This window comes from Hetaerina americana, unplaced genomic scaffold (assembly GCF_022747635.1).
Source record: "Hetaerina americana unplaced genomic scaffold, ioHetAmer1.1.p SCAF_6, whole genome shotgun sequence".
Lineage (NCBI taxonomy): Eukaryota > Metazoa > Arthropoda > Insecta > Odonata > Calopterygidae > Hetaerina > Hetaerina americana.
In genome coordinates, this window is record NW_027287205.1 from 38,867,613 (window position 1) to 38,888,207 (window position 20,595).

At 36.5% G+C, this 20,595-nt stretch overlaps 1 protein-coding gene across 1 annotated transcript; it reads right to left on the reverse strand.

Annotated features, from left to right (window-relative positions):
* Positions 1–9,730: 9,730 nt before the first annotated feature.
* Positions 9,731–17,484, reverse strand: LOC139695396 (uncharacterized). Its single transcript, XM_071594128.1, has 4 exons — positions 17,395–17,484; positions 15,906–16,027; positions 14,751–14,861; positions 9,731–9,949 (listed from the first exon to the last, which is right to left on the reverse strand). Exons 1-4 carry the CDS (start codon positions 17,470–17,472, stop codon positions 9,904–9,906), a joined length of 357 nt encoding a protein of 118 aa, XP_071450229.1. The 5' UTR covers positions 17,473–17,484; the 3' UTR covers positions 9,731–9,903.
* Between the last annotated feature and the right edge of the window lie 3,111 nt (positions 17,485–20,595).

The following is a 20,595-nucleotide window of genomic DNA, read 5'->3' on the forward strand; positions in this document are numbered from 1 at the left end:
TTCATGAGTAGAAAAGAGTAGAAATATTGAGTGGAAATAGCAATACAAATATTATGGAAGACTTAAACATACTATAAAGAGAATCCTGAATTGGTGTCACTTTCAGCGGAGACACACTTTTTCTGGATGAACTGTCTAAGCTCGTGGCCAATGAGCTCGCTGACTACCACAAAGCCTGTTGCAACTAATTCCTCTGGTGAATTTGGTAATATGTCATCGTTTCATTATTGGAATTAAAGTTAAATTAAGGTATGACCTCAAAAGTCAGAGCACTTAATGAACTTCCACTACTATTCATGTGTGCGCATGCATCATTGGATCAGCTATTTTTCTCTATCAAATAACATTGAATTTTGTAAGGGTATTGTCTGTTCCTAGGTCAATCCAACAATGAATTCATCCATTACCCTTTGCCCTCTTTAGCAATCAAATTTTGGTGATTTTGGATTCTTCCTGGGAGGACCATTGAAAAATTTTTCATGTGTGCTTTCACATAAAGTTCACAAATAAATGGAGTGCCATTTGGCTTATTATTTGTCTCTCTTTAATTTTACGCCAATTTCTCATTAATTTCATTCAAAAGGAAGATTGAAGAATATTTTTTGACTCTCATTCATTTCAAAGTGTGAATTGAAAATAGAATAAGACTAAATGGCTAAATGGTTGTGCAACAATTGCTCTTCCTTAAGTACATATTCAACAATAAAGTCTTTCCTATAGTTTTGTTATTCATTTTAAAATGGTAGGTAAAGTTTTCAGTATGTAGCGAATATCTGGTTTTCCTGTATTGCATATTTTTAAAATTCCTTAAATATTTAGTTTGAAAAGCTAATAAAAAAAATAATTTGAAATTACATTTTAAATCCTTTTTGTTCCTAAGAATTAAACATTTAATTTTCCAACCTCCATAACTATTCCACAAGAGGTAAATCGAATCTAAATACTACTTATTGTAGATTGTCATCAATTTACAACACATTTCACAATATGAACATACGACTGTATAACTATCTGCCTACTCAGTTGAAATCAGATGGTATCCAGAGTTTCAAGAATAGGGTATATACCTGGTTACTTGCTCACCCACTTTACTCATTGGATGAATTCTTTTGTGACAATCTTCATCACATGTAAGAACTTATGTTTATATATTAAGTAATATTACGATTGACGACATTTAATATGGTTGTACCATTTTTAAAATGAATAAAGTATTATTATTATTATTATTATACTTAAAAATTTCAAATAAAAACTAGAAAGTTGATGTAAATTTTTTATGGTAGATTTCTGAACATATTTTCTACAAATGAGAATGGTTCTACTGAAAGTGTAAACACTCTACATATATCTATAAAAAAAGTTCTCAGTTTGTATTTTATTCTTTTTTAATTCACACTCGGATGCTACTCCCAACATGTGGTGCCGGCACTTGTGAGAGGTTATGAAAATCATCATACTACATCCTATTGGCTGGGTGGTGTTCCTCTTCCTCGAGGTAAGTTCATAGTTGCTTGAAATAGTTTTATTTTTATGCCTAAAGTGACAGCTGAAGTCATTCTGCACCTAACTTGCAACTAATTGCGGGCTATAGAGTTCATTCCCTTTAATAAAAATATAGGTGTGGGGGATTCATTTCGGAGGATAAAATTCAATCATGACCATTTTCCAAACACACTACTAGGTTGTATTATGCTCGCCAGCCTTCTTTGATGTGGAGAGAAAAACCATGAAAAATGCACTGTGGCCTTTGTTCTTTCACTGTTTAATATAATCTTTGCCAGTTTAAGTATATTTTTCTTGTACAGAGATTTTCCTCACAGTGTCAGAATAGCATTTTTAGTGCTTAATTTAAACAAAATGTCATCCCTTATCCCTGGCAAAAAAATAAAATTTCACCAATGTATGCCTTGAAGTAATCCTTATTGACACAAATGTCCTCGTGTCTGCCTCCTCTGTAGACACACTAATATTAACCTCTGTTTCCGTTACCCAGCTGTTACATGAGTGGTGTCTCCTCAATTCCCTCCTCCTCAATGTTAGTAAATCTTCTTTAATTTACTTTGCTAATAAGAATAAATCAGCTGCTTGCATAACTGTAAATATTGATAACGAACTTATTGTACAAAAAAGTAAATCATGTTTTCTAGGCATCTCTATTGACAGTCGTCTGTCTTGGGATGACCATATTCTCAAACTTCGTAATAAGTTGAGTTCACTCTGTCATCTTATCAGATTCATTAGGCATACCGTCAATACTGAGGTCTTATTGTCTCTTTATTATAGTGAATTTTACTCTCATGTTGTTTATAGTATTCTTTTATGGGGCCCTACACCTAATGCAAATATTATATTTAAAATTCAAAAACGGATCATCCGACTTATTTGCTTTGCTACTCATGCAGCATCCTGTCGTCCCCTCTTTAAAAAATTGAAAATTTTACCCATTCCCTGCGTGTATATGTATTGCGCATCTTTGTATGTCAAAAGCAACTTCTCTAGTTATCTTTCCAATGCCAACGTTCACAATTATAACACAAGGCATTCTGCTGACCTCCACCAAAACTTTGTCAGAACCTGTACCACCGCCCATGGACCTAAACATATGGGCCTCAGGATTTTTAATAAACTTCCTAAAGAACTGAAAGCACAACATAAGCTGCCTATATTTAAGCTCAACCTCCAGAAATATTTACTCTGTAAAATGTTTTATTCTATTAATGAACTTCTTGTCCCATGAGTTTCTTTGTATTTAAACATGTACTTAGTATTTATCATTTCTTTATATAACATTGACGTGTCCTATATCTGTGCTTGTTTTTTACAATTGTACAAATCTGCTGGGCAAATAAAATTACTTACTTACTTACTTACTATTGTTCTTAATGCACAGTTCACATCAGCAGCATTAATTTTTGGTAGTGATCCTTTGTGGAGTTTGTTTCTGTTATCATGAATGTTTGGATCACCTTAGTTAACTTGAGGTGAAAATGCGTTCTACTATTTAAATTATAATAAATAATTGTACAGCTTCATGAATTCATTAATTAATTGATAATAATACTCTTCTGATTAAAAAAATTGAAATTTGCCAAAGACTCCTGTTGAGTGTAAATTGTTAAATATCCTATATTGTACAGATTTTTTATCCTTTTGTTTCTTATAATTATGGTAAATATTTTTTCAATGATAAGGCAGCTGGTTATTAATTAAAAATAAGTTGCAGAGCGAGACTCTGCTGTTTTGGGAGATTCAGAAGTGTCTTTCTTGGGAGAAAACAAGTTACAGACTTAGGCCCCAGAGCTGTGTGTGTGGCGGAAATAATTGAAATAATTTCATGAAATTTTCATGATTTCAAATGAAACAATTTCATTTGAATTAATGCCCACATTTCCTTAAGTGGTCATGAAACCTCCATTAGTTAAGTGAGGAGAAATTGTTGCTTACCATTTCAAAGGCATTGTATATTGGAATTATATTCTTTGGATAAATTATTTAATTCACACCTAATATTACTTCCTGGACTCATTATGCAAGACAATAGAAAGTTAACCTTGATTTGAGCAGATACTGACAATTTGAAATAATTCTTACAAATATCAAAGGAATACCTATTGTCAAAATACCATAATGCAACCATTAACGGAAGTATTTTGACAAAATGCATATCAAACGGTAAATTATTTTACCCGTTCATAATTACTATTTATTTACATAGGGATATCTTTCTTAAGTTATAGGCTTCTTGCAATCTAAGTCTAAATTAATTAATTCAGTAACTCATACAAGAGATCCATTGTTAATCCATTCATGGTCATCTATCAGTGTTATCATTCACCAAATTGGTGGTATATGTGAAAAATGACTTCAGCCTCACATTTCAGCAACTCTCCAAAACTTCTGGGTTCTACTTGATGTGATTACCTTCATATATCAGATTTTTTAAAATATTAATTGGCTCATTAAAACATGGTTTTAATCGATTATTGAGAAATATGTGATAGAATCAGCTGAAATATCATCAGGTTTAGGACTGTCTATAAAACTATGAAATAACTACATATTTCCAAGATGTGGATGGACCTCTTCCCATGTGAATGTTCTGTGCTACATCCTGCTCTGCAATTCCTGTTCATTGCTATCCAGGATTAGTAATTCTTCTTCTGTCGTCCTTCCCTATTTCTTAATAGACATGTGCCAACCTATATTATTAGTCAACTTACCACTACCACTCATTGTCTTGCTCCATCCATTCCTCCTGACTTCTTAGTATTTTTACCAGCAACTTTCATCATGCCCATCCCATTTCATGCTTTGTCAGTCTTTCTACCCATCTTAAGGTATTTTCATGCTCTGTTGTTGCCTATCCCTCTTGTTGAAAAACAAGGCTTATGGAGACACTATGGTTTGGAGCCCTAGGTTTCTTCATATCAATATTTATATAATTTTGTCATTATTTCCCAATTAGTGGCTTCCTATCAATTAATTTGTAACAACCACATCCACGACACAATTTCTTTGCCTTTTTCACTAATTACCCAGCTGCTTCCTACCATTACCTTCCAATATGCAAGACTATGAAGTTATTTTTCCTCTTCATCCTGCTTGTTATCTCTATTTCAGAAATGTACTCAAAAATCAATGTTTTTACCAATTCTTTGTTCACATCTTAATTCAAAATGTTAGTTATCAACTCACTCCTCTTTGTAAAATATCCTTTGCCTGGTGTAAACCTCCTTTTAATGTGCTTATAACTTCAATCCTTTATGTCCAAAAGATTTTCAAGATAGGTGGACTCTCACGCTGAAATTATTCATGTTGAATAAATTGTGTTTAACGTGGCCTTCCTATTTCTCATGAACCTCATTTCCTTCTTTTAATGTACCCATGTCTATCATATTGATTTTGTAATGTCATCAGCATTGATTATAAATCCTTAAGATGACACTCAATTAAACTTGATCATCCAAAAAACTGATTTTATGAATTTTGCATCCACTTTCATTCATACTGCTAGCTCTTACATAGCATCTTTCACCATTCCATGTAAAGGTTGATTATAATAAGTTTGGGCCAAATTTCTCCTTTGCAGTCTTCCTTTGAAGTTTTCTTAAATCATTAACTGGTTCCTTATTTTATTCTTAATCCCCATGCCCTTATTCAATTTCACAATATTTTCGTTAATAAACTTTTTGGAGATCACATCAAGTGGAACCTATTGTTCTGATGTATTGTCTATATTGATGTCACTACTATTACCAGTTTAATCTACATGCATTTTTTTACGGGAACGATTTTTTTATGAACACAGAATGGTTTTTCTAATGGTGAAGTGATGAGCCATTGCTATTCTTATGTTTAAGACAATAATTGGGGTATCACAAATTAAATAGGGCGAGAGAGAGAGTTCCCTCAATCAATGTAGGTTTGTCATAGATTGGTGATTTCTGATAAAATGTGTGATAGGTAATTATTAAAAGTTGGATTTTGACGCACACTGACTATTATTTCATATATTTCAATTTTCTTCCAGTTGAAACTATTATTTTTCCTGGATTATGTCATTCTGATGATCTTAATATTTTGCCAGCCTGTGCACCGCCTTAGAGACCTAATATTTTCCTTCTGCTCCTTTGCTCTCCCAACTTCCTCACTGTACACTCCAGGGTACTTATGTGCCTTCTTCAATGGAACCCACCAGCTCCTTTTCTTTCTCATGAAACTTTGTCTTTGATCTTCTCTATTTAATTGCCAAAACTCGCTTTATGTAGATAATCTTCTAATATGCTATCATTGCTATCCTCATGAGCTGGGTAATAAGATATCTAAGATTAATGAAGAGGTGTCCTCTATTGTGGATCGGGCCAGTTGTTCCTCTGAACAATAACAATATTTAAGCTATGTTACTCAAGAGCTCAAAATTAATCAAGAAATTTAATCCTAACATTCATCCTCAAAAATCAAAGTTGGACATATTAAGCTACCCTACAGGACAAATATGAAATTTCATATCAAAGCAATATGCGAGTAAAGTAAAAGCAAATAATAAACACTTCATTTGATATTTACTGGAAAGCATTCAAAGCTGCCGTGAGCAAGAGCAAGTGATTTTGATAGTTCTTAGTCAATTTTAAATTACATATATATTTTGGAAACTTGAATTTACATGTCATGGATGCTGATAAAATTGGTTGGAAATATCAGAGGGTTCAAGAATGAGGGATACTATAGGGAAATAGTTTAATGTGGAAGAATGTGAGGAAGGCTAATGAGTGAGTTGCATAGACCATGGAAAAGACAAATTGATTTTCATTGTGTGTTGGTTGTGTCGGGTGGGAGGCAAGGAGGAAGATAATGAGGAGGGTTTCTTGGGAATTAAAGGAATAAAGTTGATGATGGCTAAAATTGAATATTTGATCTCAAGTTTCCAAAAAGTTTTATGTACCAATTTACTTTAAAGGATCGCTCATGTTCTCCTGCAATCATTGAAGAAGTTGCAAAGCTGATATCTTGACCTTAAATATGTCTTCCTTATACGGGTGTTACATGAATGAAACTAAAATCAAATAGAGGTTGATTCAGGGAAACTTTTTTGACTCAATAATTCCACAAAAGGCATTTAATATGAGTGCACTCTATCATTTTTATGAAAAGCATTTTAATACCATAGTATTGAGTTGTAAATCTACCATTTGGATGAAAGAATCTTACTCAGATAGTCCTGTTTGCCAATTGGTGTAATACCTACATTTTTGGATTTCCTCCGCAACTTCTTTTAATTAGCCCCTATTCTGATAGCATCAATAAATCAACTCCTTAATGGATTGTGCAGATAGTTGGAAAGACTTCTCTTTGCTTTGACTCTTAGCTTTGACCTTACCTTTTACCATTGTGCTGTGTTATCTTCTCTATTTATCATTATTTCAACTCGTTCATTATATTCTTTTCATTCACTTTGTTTCATATATTTGCATCTCCTGTATATTTTATTCCTCAAAATAATGGTATGTTTTTTTGTGGTGACTTTATTTTCATTTTTACTGTAGAATCAGTTTATTTTGAAAAAGGCCCTGATTTAAACTAATACCTAACTGTAAATGTCTTGAACTGTAAATTTCCTTTAATATATCAGGGATATAAATGAAAAAGAAACACTTTGTTCCAATCCACCACTTTATTACAGGTACGACTAGTTTCGACGCTACGGCGTCATCCTCAGGTACAAAGTTTAAAGTCACAATCATTGTATATATACCCTCTTCTGGAAAGGGTGGGGGAGTTGTGGGAAGAGGGGGCGGGGAGGGGAGTACGGGGGTAGGTACGAAAGAATGTGGGAGAGGGTAGGAAACACCAGGAAAAGCGTTAGTGAGTGGGGGGGATTGGAAGGTGGGTTAAGAGAGGGGAAAAATTTCATTGGTCGGTATAATTTGAGTCAATGGCTAATGGGGATAAAGGTACGGGTTAGGAGTCAATGGGAGTTAGGGGGAAGGGGTTAGAGGTTCTGTTTTTCTGTTATTGCTAGGGAGGCTTCCAGGAGAGGTGATACGTTTTCAAACAGAATGTCATTGAGTAAAGGATGTTTCTTCATTGTTCTCCGGATCTCCAACTCTTCCTTCTTGTCCATCCTCCTCCCTTTTTCTTCACGATGTAGAATTTTGGGGATGAAATCACTGGTGTGATTTTCCTCCCACAGGTGTTTGGCAAAGTTGGATTGGGCTAGGTTACACTTCTTGTAGCACCTCTTGTGTTCCTCCGCTCTTGTCCGCACCGCTCGACCACTCTGTCCGATGTACCTCGCACTGCAATCCCCACAAACCATTTCATATATCCCACTATTTTCCAGTGGCTCAACTTTATCTTTAGTTTTATTTATGAACATTTTTAGATTTTGTTTGTTATAGAAAGCAATTCTGAATTTGTCTTTCGGGAACAATTTGCTAATTTTTTCGGACGGGACACCATAATAGGGCAATTTTACCCACTTAAGTTTTCCCTTAATAGTTATCCCTGAATTGTAAAGTAGCCGTTGGGCTCTTATGGAGCGTTTCTTGCCGAGCATTTTGTCCACCATTTTTTCACTGTAGCCACGCTTTTCCTGGTGTTTCCTACCCTCTCCCACATTCTTTCGTACCTACCCCCGTACTCCCCTCCCCGCCCCCTCTTCCCACAACTCCCCCACCCTTTCCAGAAGAGGGTATATATACAATGATTGTGACTTTAAACTTTGTACCTGAGGATGACGCCGTAGCGTCGAAACTAGTCGTACCTGTAATAAAGTGGTGGATTGGAACAAAGTGTTTCTTTTTCATTTATTAAAATGAACTTCCACAAAGTTGAGGCTGAAACTATTGAACTAATATCAGGGATATATCTAGAAAGAATTTAGTAGGTACTGCATTCTATTCAGTCTGCAGTTTTGGTTCAGATGAATTTAATCCTGATAAAGGGGAAACCGTTTTCAAAGATTCTCCAACAACTGAGCACAGTTTGTACAGACCTTAATAGAATGGAATCATAATAGGTACATACTTGTAGATTTTTTAAAAATAATTACCATATCTGTCACTGATTCCCTTCCTGCAAATACCAATTTTAATAAAGGAATAATCTCCTAATGTTCTTAACTCTAAATGTTGGCAATTATTTTCATATAAAATTCTAAGTAAATACAAGGACTACTCTGTTACATTCTCTCCTCCCTTAATGCCTAATAAAATATTCTCTTTGAAGGCCCCTCTTTGCAATTATTGCTGTACTATCTTTTCCACAATGTCTTTTTTATTACTTTCATTGCAGGGCGTCATTGCCAGAGCACATGAGACAACACTAATCGCATCAAATGTCAGTTGAGAGACTTGGCTCTTTTTAAGAGAATCCAGACTCTGAAATGGATGCCAGTTGGCTGTACCGAGTTGTCAGACTTGTGCCATGGGATAAAACAGAAAGACAGCATCGCCCTTAGTGCTTTACCAGGATAGTGGACCAGATGACAAAAATGTTCTTGATTGTATACAGCTTCCCTCTTCAGGTGGCTGTCAGCAATAAACAGGGCATAGAAACAATTTGCAAATTGTTGAATGCAGGTCATATTCTGGGAGCAGTTAACTAACTCATGCAGGTGAACATTTGGGAGCAGCTATCTAGTGGCTTAAACAGGACTTCTATTGATCTCTTGTTAAAAACTACTTGATTGCACTCCTTAAATGTCAGCCTGTGGAAGTCAACTGCCCCTAGAGTATGACAGTTCGACAGTATTGTAAATTGTTTCTATGTCCTGCTAGCAGTCACAAGAAGAGGGAAGTGTGGTTAATTTTCCTGCTATATATTTGTAATCTGATTGTAATCATTTTCAGGGGAAATAAAATTTTTTTCTAAACCCTATCCAAATTTTAATTACCAAAGTCTCAAGGCTGGACAGAAGCTGGTTTTAATAAAATAGGACTTAAGGGATATTTTTGAGGCATTTTTCACCCAAAAAGCTTTAAAAATTGATGAAAAAGTGCAATTTCTAGTGATTTGTTCAAAATATTTAATTTATTTGCTGTTTCATTGCAATTATTTTTCAAATGAAGGAGTGTTTGATCAATTATCCCCATTATTACACCAATAAAATTATTCTAAGTCCAGATAAAAAATTTCCATGGCCAGGGTTGAAGAAAACTATGTGTTTAAGTAAGAGAATCTATTTGTAAATATAAGTACAAGTTTCCACAATATTTGACAATAGAAAACCAAGATTACTTAGATATACATAGTAAACAGATATACATGCTGCCTAGCAAAAGTTATTTTATTGACATGGCAGCATGTTTTACAGGGCTTTACACAATATGATTCAACTAAATACATGAAAAATTGCAGTGACATGACATTGCCTTGGCAAGTACTCGCTGAATGATCACATTAATCAACTGGTGCTGGCAGCATACAGGATAACATGAAACGTGGGCTGTAAAAAGAAAGAAATCATTACTTAGGGTATGGTTTTAAATATATCATTTCTGCTTAGTAAGACTAAAATTTGCAAAATTATTTATGTATGTTAACCTAAAATAATTTAAGATAATTTGTGGACATGGTTAGCGCAAATTAATTTCTAAATATGCCATGTTGGGCAATGCGCGATTGATAGAAATATCGAGTTTAGTTCCATAAGTTTTTCAATTATATTAAAATGTTAATTGATCATCCATTAATACCCTTCATCTATCAATGATTCATTTATGAGTTATTAGTTAATCTGAAACAAATATTCAAGAGTAAGTCCAAAGCACATTCTTATTATATTGAAACTTGAACTTATTGAAACAAATTTTACACTTTGGTTTACCTCCAAATTCAAAATTTTTTCTTAGGCATAAATGGACAATATTCAGTACCATATAGTTTATTGCCAGAATGAATGATCAAACTGAATGCAAATCTCACTCAGGTATTTAGCATCAATCATATTCAACATTAAATGATCTCTGATGAACTGACAAGATCTAAAATATTGATTCCCTTGATTTAAAATCAAAGTTTAAACGCTATTAATTCAATATGTACATTGCACTGAACAATGTTATAATTCCACAAAGGTGACCGGTACCACAATGAATTATTAAAAGCTGGATGAGTGGTTTTATTGCAAAGGTAAATCCAAATCCTATTTTTTTATACTCTAGTACAAAACATGTTGTATAATTTAATTCCACACTCACTACTGAGAAGAACGATTATGTTTTTAAGATTAAGATATCCTGTCAAGTAAAACGTGGTCGAAGGTGTTCCACAAAGGAGGAACAGTGAATCGCAGACAGCTGAATGGTAAATATGTTACTCAAATCTAACAAAAGAAAATAAATTTACCTTAAATGCTCTCCTTAATTATTTTAGAGAATAATTTAAGAATGTACTTTCCCATTAACTCTCTTGAGCTATGTTGAAAAAAAAGACAAATGGGAGTTTGAAAGTTGAGCAAAGTAAAATGAATAGACTGACAAATATGTATCAATTGCATAATTTTGTTAATAGTCAAAATGGCAGATGTAAAAATTAAAGGCACCAATTCTATGAAGTGACCTAGAAATACACTATCAGACCAAATGACAGATCATAATTAGTTGAATGATTAAGTAAAAGGAAGATAAATATGCAAATAATGAGGAAAAGCAAAGAAAGATAGCAACAGGAAATTTAAGAAATTGAACAGATTTATTAGGTAACATCACTATATATACAAAATACATTTTTATAACTTCAGGTTTATATAATGTTAAAAAAAATGCAATAAAGCATTAGAAAGAATTAATTATGTTATTTATCAAACCAAAATTAACAGAAATATAATGCAGATGAAGGCCCGATGGGAGCTTATTAATGCTTGAATAAGTGACCTCTCAAGCAACAAACCCACCCAAATGTTGAATAATTTCATATAATTTTCTAAAGGGCAAGGCGACATTAGTTCATATGATGGGACATGCAAATCTCCCTTGAATTGTTTTTTAAATTTTCCAATTAATCAGCTTTTCCCAATAAGTCATCCAATCTATGATAAGAGAACGTTTAACTTAAGTTTTAGTTTAACATAACATTACAATTCAGAATAAACATTATGAACACTTGACAAGTGAAATTGATACCCAAAATATATTTCATATTATAATTTATGAAAATTGTACTTTGAATACATAGGGTACCATTCAATTCCAAACTCCATGTGATGACAGTATGGCAAGGGCATAAGAGAACGTTTCGCGAGTTTTAACTAATCTAACTGGAATATATGCAGTACAAATATTTTTCCAAGTTACCCTACAATTATATTTCAATCTTTTACTCTACATTATAACTCGTTGTAACTGGCTGTAAAAATCGATCGACACTAAAGTGACCGATTCATCTAAAATAAATTATAAGAGATGAAAAAGTTCACGAAGATGCCATACCTACCATTAATTTAAATCAATAACCAAAGGAAATCGGTGAGATCAGTTTTAGTTCTTATTCCGAAAAAGATAAAGGCTACATCATGCGAGGACTACAGGATGATAAGTTTGATATCCCACGCACCTAAGGTTGTTCTCAGGATCATAAACAAAAGGATAGAGAGTAGGGCAAACGATTACTTAGGAGATGATCAGTTTGGGTTTAGGAAGGGGAGAGGTACGCGTGATGCCATTGCAGTAATGAGATTATTAATCGAGAGGAATATAGAACACAACCAGGAGGTATTTGCCTGTTTCGTAGATTTCGAAAAAGCGTTTGATAGAGTGAATTGGGAAAAACTAATGAGTATATTGCAGAAAATAGGAATATATTAGAGGGAAAGGAGGCTAATCCGCAACCTGTACATGTCTCAGACTGCTCAGGTGCGGGTAGGAAACGGGGAGTCAGGATGGGCAGTGTTAGGAAGGGGTGTAAGGCAGGGTTGCCCATTATCACCGTTGCTGTTCAACCTGCATGCAGAGGAAATGATTAAAGAGTCATGGGCAGAACTGGAGGTAGGAATGTAAGTGGGCGGGGAATTCGTAAAATCAGTTAGGTTTGCTGAAAACCAAGCTTTGGGATGTCAGTCAGCCAAGGGGTTGCAAGCATTGCTGATGGAATTGGAAATTCAGTGCGACAGGTATGGGATGAGAATCAATATTAATAACACAAATGTTATGCGATTTTCTGGAAAGAAAAAGGCTAAGCTTAACATTAAAGTAGGAGGGCAAAAACTAGAGCAGGTATAACAGTTTACCTATCTCGGTAGTGTTTTGGACCAACATGGCCAAAGTAGTAGGAACGTAAGGAGAAGAATTGCGCTAGGCAAAGAGGCTTTCACAAGGAGGAGGGAGTTGATGACAGGGACATTGAGTAAGGACATTAAGAAAAGACTCATAAAAACTTTGATATGGAGCGTAGCTATGTACGGTGAGGAAACGAGGTCATTGAGGCAGGAGGATAGACAGACTCGAGGCTTTTTAAATGTGGGTGTGGAGAAGAATGGAGAGGGTGAAATGGACAGAGAAGAAAACAAATGAGGAAGTACTTTGTATGATGGGCGAAGAGAGGAGTTTGTTGGGAGAAATCCTATGGAGGCAGGAAAGTGGATGAAGGGGGTGTTGACCGGCAGTGGGATGTTGAAGACTGTAATTGAGGGGAGAATGTTAGGCAAACAAGGAAAGGGAAGGAACAGGATAGGAATGTTGGACGGGATGAAGGGAGGAAGGAAGTACTCAGAGCTGCAGAGGGACCTGATTTAGAGTAGGATGTGTTTTTCTAGGGGTCAAATTATTTAATTAGTAATTATGTCCATCCAAAAACCTACCTAAACCGGTAGATTACCTAATAATAACTAAAGGAAAATTCATTATAAAACATAAGTGAGATATTTCTCCACAGGTATGAGAGGAGCTGCTGTACTGTATTAATCAATTTGACAGTTTTCTGTTACCGAAGACCATTAAGAAAAAAATAATAGCCGAAATATGATGTTGCTTGACGTCAAACTGTTTCAGGGATATATTGATTCAAACTTAGCGCGACTCTAGAAACACTATTTAAAATTCAATATAAGCTTAAGTAATAACTGCATTTATTTCCAGCTACTTTGTGTAAGTAGTTGCCTTCAATGATCATTCGAAAATGAACTATATCAGCAGATATCTCACCAATGCTTTCAATGAGTAGTAAAGGTGAGTCAAGTTGCCTAAAATCAAACTTTATAGTTTGTCTTATCTGGAGGCAGATGCAAAAATCCACAGATTATTATTAACATTCCGTATGCAATTCGGTAACTATATAAATAAAAAGTGTGCTCCCCAGCAAGGTAACGTACTTGAGTTTACTGAAGTCCACATTTGTTTTAGACTTTGAGAGATACATACTAGCTCTCAGCTTAGCTTATATTTTTTAAAGATCTTTATGAGTTGTCCTTTCACACCAAAATCAGAAAAAACTTCACAATATCTACTAAACTAGCACATTCTTTCTCCAAACAATTTGGCATAAACATTAATCACGACATACTCTATCTGCAGGCTTTCGCTTACCCCATGGCTCGTACCCTAGTTTAGGATCCAAGGCCCACCTAATTTGACGACAACACTGAACTTGGCCCACGATGAAAGTTACTTTTCACGTCAGTTCTACTATATACTATATATTATATACTACACTATGCTATGGTGAATATGGTGAGCCATTCGGCTAATGAGTTTTGAAGAACACAATGCCCCTTGCCGTCCCCTGTTTAAAAAATTGGATGAATTACCAGTGCCAAATATGTATATTTTTCATATAGTAGTACATACAAAAAGAAATCTATCCGAGTATGTGAAAAATTGTGATATCCACAAATATTCTACAAGGCAGAATGAGCAGCTGCACGTTTTATATGTACCTACAAAAAATGCAGGTGCTGGCCCAAATTTTATGGGCCTTCAACTTTATAACAAACCCAGCCGAGAATAAGACCCGAAAAGTGTGGCTGCATTTGAAGTCAATCTACTTAGGTTCTCAAAATTAAAAATGTTTTATTCAATTGCTGAATTTCTTGATTATGCCCGATATGCGTCTTGTATCCATGAATGTATTTTGTCACTTTTCCCTGACATGTCTTATATCAAGTGTAACAGTTGCGACTACTTGATCGCTGGATAAATAAAATTGTATTATTATTATCTCTAATAGGACCCCTTTATTCTTCCAATAGGTCGCATAGACAATTTTTTTACGAAATGCACCCCACTTAATCTGTTTCGGCATTCATTACTTACTGGTTGTTTTTTATCATTCTTGCACCATTTCCAGCCCACGGCAGGGGGCTCCTTTTCACAGTTTGTGCTGCTACTTCCCTGCTGTCCGTCTCCTTTTCCTGATAGCTTGAGCTGTGAAAATGGGAAAAAATGGAAAGTTTTTAGATGGTATGTATGGATAATATTATCTGTTTTTATTATCAGTATTCATTGCTACATCACGGGTTTGCATTGATACATCACCTATCTGCAAGTTTTTCCACATCACCCGAAGAGGTTACTCGCTAGATGCGCTTCTCTTTGTGCTTTGAGAAGGAACAGGCAAAAAAGAGATCCCCTGGAGGCATATGAGAAACCGCTCGCTCTTTCCCTTAATTAGAAAGGAAGCACCTCCCGCTCTAATTTAAGGGATTAACTCCTGTTTAATTTTTTGTAACAGTATGTTCATACCATTGTTGTTTAAATGTATCATGTCCAACTGCCTTTTCGGGCACCCTATCCCCTTGAAGAAAAAGTGTTGAACTTCTTATTGGAATTTGACGGTCCAAGGATGACAATTACCTCTCGAAACAATGGAATTTTAGCGTTCCGCTGGCGTTGACGAATAAACTGGCTGTGCCAATCATCCTGACCCCCCCCCCCCTAATAATGAAAGTTATACAAGATATGTTTTTTATCTGTATGAAAAATAAATATGCATGGATAATTGTGAGACTTGCTTTTCTATCAATTCAAAATTGCTGTTTAATGCCTTCAGTAGCGCCCTATCCTTTGAATCATGCCAAAGCTTTGGTTCCGGTATCACGGTTAACAAAGTTATTCTGCATCCCTTATTCCACCAAGTTCTCACTAAGGAGCAGTAGCTACCCCTTAATGAGTGATACTTAGTCCACTTTAATGAAATCAGTCAGCAATCGTGGGCATATTATTAATTTTATCATCAATGCAACAATTTTCTTTGAAATTGTATTGTCTTTCAAGTTTAAATGGCTGATCATTGTAACTCATTTAAGTCATTGCAACCAATTAATACAATGACTTCTTCGCTTAACGCGTTCACGAATTGGGTCGTCCCCTTCAACTCCTTAGTTGTCTGTCCTGGGACACGCATTCCGATACGGGAAGGATTAACTGTAAAACCACGAAGTAAATGATACTAGAAATAAGCAAAACTACCTTATGGAAGAGGAATCCTCAAAATCCAACGCACCATCTTGCAGCCTATACCCAATCTTTGAGGCGACCCTTACAAATGAGTTACCCAACATCTCCGCCCCGAACACGTTTGGTATCTCATTCTGAAACGAAGGAAACAACATAGGCGGTACCTTAAATTTAGAAAGTTAAAAATTTGATGACACAAAACAATGTAATTCGTATAACCGGGACATTTTTACGATTTGATGAGGTACGTGAGAAGATGAAATATGCAGGTCACAGTCGTCACGGAAATCATTATTGCAATTGAAGGAAAATGTTCCCATCTCTTTGAAAGTTGACGTACGCGCCTAGACAAAAAAACGTGATTCTTTATTCGTGGAGGGGATTCATGGGCGGACAATCTTTATTGGCTGGAACGACTGACGAAAATTTAAATTGGAAGGCGAAGGGGGACGGGTGAGGATAAGGATGAATCCTGGTTAAACCCAGTAAGAGGTCCCAGTGCGTCAAAAATCATGTGTAGAGGAAATCCTATCAAGAACATCAACAGTAGCCATCGCTCTAGAGGCGAACCCCGTCGCAGCGGGGAGTATCCCTTTTGGTTCAAGGTTTGTGCGTACTAGGGGACGAAATCTTCCCTCGCGTGTCTGTTTTCCAGGAGGTGATTCCAATGCCATTCATCAATAGATTGGAATAGACAAAACTTTTACCGCTGTGGTCATACCAACATTGTTCCTTCAATTCAAGGAATTTTATATCAATGTAAAATTCCTTGTACGTTAATGAAATCAATCCTGCGATTTCCTGAAAACTTCGTTTTCATCTAAACAAGTGTATACATGCTAAGAATTCCCCGCAAGCCGCCGCGAGGACGTGTGGCGGCGGTTATTATGTCATCAAGCATGCATGAACAACACGTGAACACAAATATTAGTTTGATCGTGCACTGGAATATTACACCGAAATTAATAAATTCAATCGCGTATCTTTCAGTATGAGATTCAATTCATACTTGGAACGTGTTCGTTAAGAACGTTCATGGCTAGGCACTAAATTTGACAGCGAAGTAATTCCCGAATGACAAGTTACTAGATTCACTTATTCCAACGCATTTCTACGAACATCGAACATACTATTAAGGAGTATACAGTGAACCTAGTTTTACCAGGCAAAATATAAGGTCTAAAACAGAACAGTCACTCGAAAAGAGAACAACATACGCCTTAGGTAACCTCGCGTCAAATTTCACCTTCCTCGAATTTCGAGTGTTAAGTGCTGCAATGCCATCATTCAGTTTTGGAGTATGCGTACACAAATTAATCCTTTCAAGCATTAACCAGCATTGTTACGACATTATTATCCAAGAAAATTTAAGATTACGAGAGAAGTTCAGGGCAGAAACCGACGATCGCGGGAAATGCGTTTTGACAGTATACTATATTTCAGGTTTCAAAGTAAGTGTCTCATGAAAATAACCGATTATTAAGAATGCACGGCCACTTACTTGATTTATTCTAGACACCAGTGATCTTCCGTCGCTCTCGCTAAGTCGTTTGCCCAGCGCGGGATTCCCCTCTCTCATAAGCACACATGTAGCCACCAGAGCTTCAAGAAATACTCGCCAGACCATGAAGAGGGAATGGGGGAGAATGGTTCGGCGGGCTCAGGGGATTGGTTGGCGAAGATAAGAGAAGGGGGAGGTTTGACCTGCCGCTGGGGAGTGAGGTGAAGAGTTGGGGAGGATTTAGATGTGGGTTGGGGGTAATGGAATATCCATAATACGATAGAAAGTGGGAGGGGTGGGTGGACGAAAGAACTTCGTGGACAGCTGAGCAGGAAATGGCATGGACATAAAACGAGACAAAATGTTTGTTCATGGAACTACATATGAAAAATAAAGTATTTTGCGGCATTGATTGGACGGGAATGTTCTTGTTGGAGGTGTGCATACTCATTGGTACGCACGACTCATCTTAAATGCAAGCAAAAAGCATTTTATTTCCCATTTTTCCTGTGAAAAAGAAATGTGCGCGAGAGGAGAAAGATATTGATAGCACTATAAACTAAACGGTCAAAAGATAAGTTTTTGCCGAAAAACTTAAAACCAATAACTTAAGCTGAAGAGCATCATCAAGAAGACCAGTAACACATGTCAGACAATGAACATGATCTGGGCGATAAAAGTAATCCAGATTTTCCGCAAGTATTATTCACTGCACACACGACCTGTAAGGTACTTACACTGGGAGTAAACGTTCCAAAGTATCCCTGGGTATTTTTCCATTCCTTAAAGTCTAAGACGTGCTCATTTAACTTACGGCGTGATTTTGATCCCTTCGTCTGAATAACTGCCCATTTTACAAGTACGTCGTCCCCGAGTAGAGTTCACTCCCTCGGGTCCGATAGATGCGTCCGCTATTCGACTGGCTTCCTTTAGGAGATGTCAGATTTCCTCTCTCAACAGCCAGAAGTTTGCCCAACGATCCGTCACTGACTAGTCACTGGTTAAAAATTTGAACGGAAATCAAAAGATGGGTCCGCTACGACATCCCTTCGCGCGCCGGGCTGTTCGAACTGCCGTCGCCTTGGAGCCAGCAGATACAGGAATGCCGAGTCGGCTTCCTCGCGCTTATCAGATCCCGAAGAGCTCGCCCAACCTCGAAAGGCAAATGTGGAAATCTAATCAATACCATAACTGAATACGCTCTCATTTTTGGTCTCGTAGGTCATACCAATAATTTTCTCATAAAACATAGTAATCAACGCGAGGGTCGGTTTGATAGGTGATGGTAGAGTTGACCAAGTACTAAGCCCGAAGGCGAGTTAAATTCACATCCCTGGGTCGGGAGACCAGTTCCTTCCCCTAAGCCGGCTATGGTCTCCCAAGAAAATCTGGTACCCGAAAAATAACATATCTTGGGTTGAGCTGCAGGTGCCCAGAGACTTGCGCGGGGATCGAATCCACGCCCTCCGATCAGTAGTCCAACGCTCTACCTCTAAACCACCGCGATCAAATAATACTCTCTTATTTAATTTTTCTTCTAAATCTTCGGAAAAATTTTTATCTGCTCTATTTCGACTAAGGTGTATAATTATTTTCATAATGACATTAATCATAGTATTAAGTATATGGCTGCGTAGATTTTCGCGGCGGTGGCTTGAAGAATTCTGCATGTCCGGGTTTTCACCGCGTTGTTGTTTGAAGCCGACAACAGTTTCGCCGAAGTTTCATCCGGCGTCTTCAGGTTCTTCGACCTGAAGACGCCGGATGAAACTTCGGCGAAACTGTTGTCGGCTTCAAACAACAACGCGGTGAAAACCCGGACATGCAGAATTCTTCATAGTATTAAGTAGTCGAGGCTTAAAGAAGAAGAACTGCGCAGACAAGAAGTTTTAACAAGGAGGGAGTTGATGACAGTGATGTTGAGTAAAGATATTAAGAAAAGGTACGTCAAAACCTTGATATGGAGCATAATTTCTAGTGCAGAAGCATGGTCATTGAAGCAAGATAATAAGCAAAGATTGGGAGGGTTTTGAAATTTGAGCATGGAGAAGGATGGAAAAGGTGAAGTGGAGGAAAAGTAAAACAAACGAGGACATACTAGGCTGGGTGTGGATTGTTGGCAGAAATATGTACAAATTAGGAAGGAAAAGTATATGCAAAGCATTTTGACTAGAAAAGTGATGCTGAAGACTGGTAGATAGGAGAATGTTAAGCAAGCAAGGAAGGGGCACGAATAGAATAGCTATGTTGGACAAAATGATGGGAAAAGTATGCAGAATTGAAGAGAGGCTTGTTGTAAGGCTGGATGTTGATTTTTTTGGTTAAGGAAAGACAAGGGAATGGTAGTTGTACCACTTGAGTCCAATAAAAACCTAAGTTAACCGGTAAATTACTGATGGCAATAATAATTATACATTTTTTCTAATTTACAATGGACTGATTCCAAGTTACCTTCTTTGTAGTAAACTAAATTAAGCTTTGTAATTACAACCATATTTCGTTAAGAAAACTGCATAATTAATTAAGTGATATTAGGAAAGCAATTTTGCCTATTTTCTGTGGGGTATGGGTAGATGATGATACCAAGAGAATGTTAACCTGCAAATTATGGTCTTACCTAGACAGAAAAACTAATTTGAAACATAAGTACACATAAGAGCAATGTCTCCATTGAGTTCCTTTGATCGCCGACCCCGGTGGCGGCGGGGTAACGTCCTCGTCTGCCATTCCAAGGGTCGCGGGTTCAATTACCACCTGGGTGAGTTTCCCTCCATCTAGGGCTTGGGTGTTTGTAAATGTGACCATTGTTATCGTTGTTAATAGTTCGATGTAAAGGCCAAAATGTGCTGTTGTCGGACTAATACTGAATAAATAAATAAATAAATCTAGGTAATAATGGTTAACACAAAGCCCCAATTGACTGATATTTGTTGGTTCCTAGAAGACATGTTTGAGACTTGTCACATTGATTGCAAATATTCCAGACAAATACAATTGGAGTTTGTTTACTTTCTAGACCCCATAGATTCCCTATCTAAAAATCAGTCAACTTTTTAATTTAATTCCTGGCGCACACTCGGCAATCTGCTACCTATCCTCACACTTTGCCCACTCAAAATGTTCTCCCATCCCCCTATTCCATAAAACAATCTCCCATTTACTATTGCAGCCCCCTGTGCAGTCATTCTAAGATTAGGGGAG

Bases quoted from the DNA above. Each gene is read 5' to 3' on its own strand.
- LOC139695396 (XM_071594128.1), bottom strand. From the start codon at position 17,472: ATGAGAGAGGGGAATCCCGCGCTGGGCAAACGACTTAGCGAGAGCGAC. The intron at 16,028-17,394 runs GTAAGTGGCCGT...CCTTCGTTTCAG, and splicing joins TGGTGTCTAGAATAAATCAA to AATGAGATACCAAACGTGTT. The intron at 9,950-14,750 runs GTAAGTAATGAA...TTCTTTTTACAG, and splicing joins AGAATGATAAAAAACAACCA to CCCACGTTTCATGTTATCCT.